The sequence below is a fragment of the Prosopis cineraria genome, unplaced genomic scaffold (genome assembly GCF_029017545.1).
Source record: "Prosopis cineraria cultivar Desert tree isolate PC_DT_omini unplaced genomic scaffold, ASM2901754v1 PC11, whole genome shotgun sequence".
Lineage (NCBI taxonomy): Eukaryota > Viridiplantae > Streptophyta > Magnoliopsida > Fabales > Fabaceae > Prosopis > Prosopis cineraria.
Window position 1 is genome coordinate 26,339,915 of NW_026555342.1, and position 7,500 is coordinate 26,347,414.

At 29.1% G+C, this 7,500-nt stretch overlaps 1 protein-coding gene across 1 annotated transcript in view; it reads left to right on the plus strand.

Moving 5' to 3' along the window:
- The window catches only part of LOC129286390 (uncharacterized), a 3,577-nt gene extending 480 nt beyond the window's left edge, over nucleotides 1–3,097 (plus strand). Inside the window, exons 3-4 of the mRNA XM_054922354.1 lie at nucleotides 331–627; nucleotides 2,805–3,097. Of these exons, the coding sequence (XP_054778329.1) occupies nucleotides 331–627; nucleotides 2,805–2,813 (306 nt within the window). The 3' untranslated portion in view covers nucleotides 2,814–3,097. The remainder of the gene's footprint in view (nucleotides 1–330; nucleotides 628–2,804) is intronic.
- The last annotated feature ends 4,403 nt before the right edge of the window (nucleotides 3,098–7,500 follow it).

The following is a 7,500-nucleotide window of genomic DNA, read 5'->3' on the forward strand; positions in this document are numbered from 1 at the left end:
TCAAGTGGGCTTAGTTATTTTCAAGGACAAAACATTAATAAGTGTATGCTGTGTCATAACCCCAAAAAATTTAGGAAAATTATTATTTTGTCATAAAATATTTAAGAATACTTTTAGGAAAATTTCTACTAGATATATCAAGAGAAATGGTGGTTAACTGGAGGTTACTTATGCTAACAATTCATTTATTAGTGCTGGGCTCTAATCTTTGCAGGCAATGGGAGTTCTATTTTATTTTTAAGTTTCAGCCTTATTAAATTACTATTTTGTCCTTAGAAAAAAACAACACAATAGAGATAAAATCAGAAACTCAACAAGCCCGCACACTAGCTGTTTTTTCATTCCCTCCTTCCTTATTCAGTTATTCTTGCTTGTTCCAGAACCCCAAGCGAGAGCGAGAGGTCTTGCTTTTCATCATCGCCTCCTTCCTGCTTCCTTCGCTGTCCTGTTCGTCATCAGTGGGTGTGGGTCGAGATCTGCCGCTGCCGTAACGATTCCGTCGATGTTCTCTTTCAGTTCCCTTGCGTTGCTGTCGGCTTGCTTTGTTCCTTGATTTGCGTTGCTGCCATGCTCGTGTGTCCGTGGGAAGCATTGATCTTCTTCCTTCATTCCTCAATTGCTTCATTGGTGAGTTGAACCTCACCTCTCTTCCTCTCTGCATCAGTTACGTGTGTGAGTGTTTAGGTGGTTAAAAGATTTTGACTTTTTTCTTTTCAGCTGCCATAAATGAATGTGTTGAGAGCAAGTTTTAAGCAAACTAAAGATTGAAACGTTAAGGACATTTCTATATATGGCTACTGCTACTTGCTTTATAAGTATTGCAAACTTATATTTATATAAGAAGCTGCACATATACACGTATATTACTCGCTAGCTTACTTGCAAATTTAGCTTCTTTTCTAGAGCTGGAAATATAAATGAATTGATTGACCATTTTAGTTAAGTGGATAGAATAAAGAAATAAGGTTGTGCTTGGATGATGTAATAAAAGTGAGGAATTAACATGTTATTTGCTTGAAAATAGTAGATTGGGATATTTATGTTCTCTCTCCTTGTGATAAGATGAGGAAGATGGAGACAAAATTCTATTTTGCTATTACTTTGGGAAAAATGTTAAGAAAAATTCATTGAGGAAATTTTGAAGGACTGTGTTGAATGGAGATGTATGATTGGTAGTTTATGGATTAAGTTGTTACTTTATGGGTTACATTTTGAATGCACATAAAGTGTTTGATAAAAGTTTTGATAGAAAAATTTTGGTGTAAGTTTATTGGATTTACGTTTTTAACTAGGAAGTGAAGTTGTTTCTTTATAACTCCAAAGAACTATATGTTAGAAGAGTTGAAAATATCATTTACGATTATTGTGTTGGTCACAAAAGTATTTATATAAAGTATAGTAGGGATTGGAGAAACTAATATATAAATTATGTTGATTTGAAAACTTAGTTAATTATGATATTGTTAATATTGGAAAAGAGTTATTTTACATAGGGTGTTTAGAGCTTGGAAGAATTGATTGAAGTCTTAGAGAGTGAATTTTATACTTGTAAACATTACACGTAAATGAATAACATCTCAATTAACTTATCAATAATTTTTTTTTATTGAAATATTATATTTTTTAAATAGATCACACGTACTATTTTAAGTGATTTCAAGTGTTGAATATTTTATTAAATAAATTTCTAATCTCACGTATATATGGTGAATAATAGATAAATTTTTATATTTATTGTACAATTCCTTATAAAATATACATTTTAGCTTGACATAAGTGTTTTTATAAGGTATAGAATTTTTTTTTTACATGATAAGGGCAAGCTTGGAATTTGGTGGAAAAGTTTAAAAAATATTAGTTATGAATTTTTATGTTTAGAATATTGATGTTTAAAATGATTCATGTGAGTTTGATATTGAGAAGAGAATTTTATATTTTTGGAAGTGATTATTTGCTCGCATATTTGAAAATTTTTTCGAAAGGACTATATACAAAACAATGGTTGCTAATGACAGCTTTGTTAGCCCCTGGCATGTCATGATCAATGACTAGCTACTTTAATTTTTGTGAGCTCTGTTTTCACGTTTGTTATTTGTGGGTCTCATACTCATGTTGTTTTTGTGGTTTATTTATCCTCGTAGACTGTGTATCCACATTTGTTTTGTGAAATAAGCCGTGTTTGTTACTTACCATCGTGAATGTTTGTCCACGTTTGTTACCTGTTTGGTAAAGTCCCAATAAAACATAATTTTTTTAATTAATTTATTATATACTCCCTCCGTTAAAAAAATATAAAACATTTTTAACCGAATCTCATCCCTAATAAATAGTTAACTACTTTTCAATTAATCTTATCTTTTTATATTTACCCATATTAAACACCCTATAATAAATATAAAGTCATTATCAATATGGGCACTTTTGAAAAAAAAAAGGTAATGATTATATCTTAAAAGACTAAAAATGTCTTATATTTTTAACATTAAACTCCTTAAAAAATGCCTTATATTTTTGAACGGAGGGAGTATAATTTCATCTTATTTATATTGACAAGGTTACTACAATCTTTATTTTATTAGTTAAATTATTCACGGTTTAAATGTTGATTTATATTTATAATTATAATTGTGCAAATAGGAAAATGTATGATGATGGGTACATATTGTTTTCATTCGGATGGTCAAAATGTCCCAGATATTTTAGACTTTAAAATAGTTACATGTTTCCTTTATTATATCTTTAGTTTTTTTCCTCTAATTTTTATAATTGGGATGTTATTTATTAGAAAATATTTTTGGTTTCAGATAGTGTAGATGGCTTTGGACTTTCAAATGATCATTGAGGGGTATACTTCTAAATTGGAGTTGAAACATTATTTTGGTTAAATTTCTAATCATTATAGAACTTGAATTTATGTGTTATACTTTGTATTTTGTAAATTTTATCCTAAATGCTCTACATAAATTATAGTTAGGGTCCTCATTGAATTTCCTATATTAATTTTATGATAAGAGTAGAGCTACCTATTGTCATCTTGTGCTGAAAAATGTTGTTGTAGAATTGTTAATACATCCTATTTTAGAGGAGGTTATGTCAAAATTGCCAAGAAAGTGCATGATTTTGTGTTAAATATGCGTGTGTTGAAAGAATTCTATTTTGTATGATAAATGGGTTATGGTTAAAATCAAACATTTCCTGTAATCAAGGCTTTAAGGATATGAATTTATGCGTTTCCTATGCCAGTCACATCTTAAAATTTGGGGCGTGACATGCTGTGTGTTTTGAATTTGTTTTATCAAATGAATGAATCTTTTTAGGAGTTAGTATCCATATATAGTTTTCTTTCTTTACAAAAAAGGGGGGTTGTAGCCCCTCAAAAAAAATTTCTGAATTGAAAAACTATTAAGCTTGTTAATTTGGTTGGATTGCAAGTTTTAAGTTTATAACATGTATAAAAGAAATAACAATGATATCACTTTGGAAAATAGGAAATTAAGGCACAGACATTGTCATAAGAGTGGTTAATTAGGAGTAAATTATATGTTTCAAAGTGTTCATTATTTCAAATGACTTATTAGTAAATTTATTTTCTTCACAATAACATTTAAGTACATTCATGACTATTTATATCGTTATATTTTAAACTTCATTATCAATTATCATGAATAAAAATATTTCTATTGCATCAAGTTTTACAAGAAGAGTTAGAACTATTTTACGATTGGGTATCTACCTTTTTTAATATATTAGCAATGTTTGATTTTGTAATTTAAGAAATGATTTTTATTATGATTTATGTATGTTTGACTTAAAGTGTGGAAATGAATCAAAATGCTGGTTGCTAACAGTAGTTTTGTTTGCCCTTGACACGCCATGATACACTTAATTAGCAGGATGTTTGTAGGAGATGCTAATCTCATGTGCAAGCCAACGCACGTGGAATAGAGGGATAAATATTCGTGAACATTGTACTTATGCTTGATTTGTGGTCTATGCCGTGCTTGTTTTATGATTTCTAGTCATGCTTAATTAGTTACTTACTATTCATAGATGATGTATCCATGCTTGTTGATTATTTATCCTTGTAGATTGTTTATCCACGCTTATTATCTATTCTAATTTAGTCCTGTTAAAGGATATTTGGAAATTAATTTTTTTTTATGAATTTTATTAGACAATTTTGTTTTCATAAATGGATTTCATTGTAATGAGAGAGTTGGATTTCTTAATTGTTTAATATGAGTTTGATAGTTTAGAAAGTGAGATTTGATTGCGTGTTGTTATCATATGAGGATATTTTTAGATTAAATGCTTAAATGAAAATATTAAGTTTGAGTTATACACCATTGCTTTTATAAATAATTATTTTAGTTAAATTCAAGCCTATTCTATTTATACTTCTTTTTTTATCATTTTTAATTTTAATTTTATTCTGGAATATTATTCACTGAAAAATATTTAGACCTTAGATAATAGCTAGACCTATATCATTTGTTGATTACTGGGAGCTTTATCGCTAAATTAAGTAAAATTGTTGCTGAATTGTTATAAATTTGTTGTTTTAAGAAAAAAATTCTAATCTTATTATTAACAACTTCAAATTATTAAATTAGAAGTTTCTTGAATTAAGGCTTATATGATATGAGTTTTTACATATCTTGTGTTGTTCACACCTTATTTTTGGGATGTGATATTAGACATACTTTGATTAAGAAATTGAATGTGTTAGGCTAATTTGTTTGGATGATAGATATGGGTTTGGGTTTAAAAGGGGTTGAGTTGGTTATTTTTATTTTAGGATTAATGTATAAATCTACCCTCGAAATTTTCATCCAGGAGCATCTCATATTTTTAAGTATTTTTTAGTGCAATTTCCTCCCAATATTTTCAATTATGTACAAGTTTGGCCTACCATTAAAGGGCTTGATTGTGTTGACCATTATTTGCTTACTGAAGTGCCATATTTACGTTCACATCACCTTCTTTCCTTCGACATGTCATATTTTTATTCACTTCCCATCCACCTCATCACCTTGCTGACCTATCCCCTTCCCTCCCTCATCTCATCCCTCATCGTTGATGAAACCTCCCTCATCTTCATCCCTCATCGCCAGTCAAATAAACAAATCAAAGTAAAAGTAAAACTTGAATTCCAAACCAAGAACAATCAAAGTAAAATAAACAAGCCTAGATCCAGCAATCTTCATCCAATTTTAAAACAAAATAAACAAATCAAAATAAAATTTTTTAAGCCATAGTTTGCCTTTCAAATCCAGAATAATTGAAGTAAGATTTATATTCAAGGCATCAGAACAATCAAAGAATGACTATGAAACAGAGAAAATTCAAAAATTTTGGAACCCAAAAATTTTCAAAATGATTGAAGAGCTTGACATCGACATTATCATCAACTTCTCACACACGAGCATTTTCTTCACTCATTATTCATACCAAAGTAACCCTCAACCTTCTCTAGCTTCATATTCTATTAATCACTTCCTCTATCTTGATCTATCTCTGTTTCTCCCTTTACACTCTTTATGTTAACAAATCTAGAAGTAGAAATCAAAATAGAGACAAAAATCAATCACCATAGTTGAAATCAACAAACAAAAAGCAAAAAATCAAAACCAGAAGGCATAAATCATTGATGATTTTGTGTGGGCAAGAGATTTTCTAGTAGAGAAAATGGTGACCTTAGAAAAAGAAGTGGATGAGGTAGCAATGGAAGTAGTAATGGATTCCATAGTTGGCACCATCACTCTTCTCAAATCTTTAGGGTTTCTCGTGCCTTCAAAGGGAAAGATTGGCAGAGAAGGTTTTCTCGAACCTTTACTCTAAAGAGATTTTCTCATGCCTCCGGAGAGATTTTTTGGTGATGATTTTTGGATAAGGAATAAGAGATTTCAAAGTAGAAGAAGAAAAATGAACATGTGGTAATGATTCCTTCATCACCATCTTCACAAATAGGAATAGGTAGAAGAAGATGAGGGTTCATGAATGGTATCAAGGCTTGGAGGAGGTAGAAGAAGAAGAAGATGATGATGATGAACAGGATCTGGGTTTGGAGAGAAGTGAAGGGGTAAAGAACATTAGAGGATCTCATTTGGATGCTAATATGTGTAGCTAACAAGGCAATTAATGATGAAATTTTTTAATTTAATGGTCAACATGGTCAAATAGTTATATCAGGGTGACAATGTACCTAAATTAAAAACATTGGGGTGAAATTACTCCAAAAAATACATTAGAATATGACTTGCACTTGGCTGGAAATTTTAAGGGTTGATTTATAATTTAATCCTTTATTTTATGTTTCTTTTAGGCTTGTGCCCTACTATATTCCCAAAAAAAAAGAACAAAGAAATTGAGAAGCATATGAGCCTATTGGAAGTTCGAACCAGAGGACCCCTCTTTTTCACAAGCTTGTTTGTTTAAAAAGGCAAAACACTTGAAAATAGTTTAGGTTGCATTAATTGGTCGAGATAACATAATTATAATCTTTAGATCAATAGGTTCATTGTTATAATAATTATTAAATTTTAACATCTCTATCTGTATGCAAATTATCTTATAGCATTGTTAAAATAAAGAGTGTTCGCAAAACATACTCTCAATTTTGCAATAATTGACTTCCACAACAAATAAACCTTTTTCCCTTTGATAAAATTTAATAACAAGTTATATTATTTATAAATTATTAATTGTAGAATCATTTTTTTCAAGTGTGTGCCCATAAAAATTATAAATCATAAATCAACCTCAAGTCTAGTAATTAAGTGGTAACTATTATATGAAAGTAAAATGTAAAAGTAATGTTGGTAACTATATTGGATTGGCTAAATAAATAGGATGCAAAAAAATATTTAATTTTTCTCAATTAAAGAGTTCTCTCATTTTTTCAGCAAGATTTTTCTTCTCAAAATAATAATTCATTTTTCACAAATCAAAAGTCTTCTGTCTTGAATTGACTATATTTGTCAACTTTTATTTAATTTGTATGTATATGGGATATGGTCTACTTGACTTGTGAGTCACTAAAAGTCATGCTCCGTTTCACATCAAACAGCTTATAGATATCTCAAGCTTATTTTAGATAAAAACACAAATTTTCATTTTAGTTATCACAAATCAAAATAATACAATGATAATGAAAATACAGTCCATCATCAACAAAATAACCAAAAAGAAAAATTATACAACAAGCAATATTCTTTCTCATTCCTTGTATCACTTTTAGGGGACAGCAATTAATCTTTCATGGAGATTTGTGTTCATGCTAAATGTTTTTCTTATGAGTCAGCCCATGTTCCCATTGGTATAGAAAACATTGTAATTCTAAAATTAATAAGTTTGTTATTATATGACTTATTATAAATTTTAAATTTTTCAAATAAGTTTAGAAGTTCAATAAATTTCCTTAATAAATACTTTTTATTTTTTTTAAATTTTTAAATTTTATAAAATTTCAATTGAATTGTTTTAAAAATAGTAAGATCC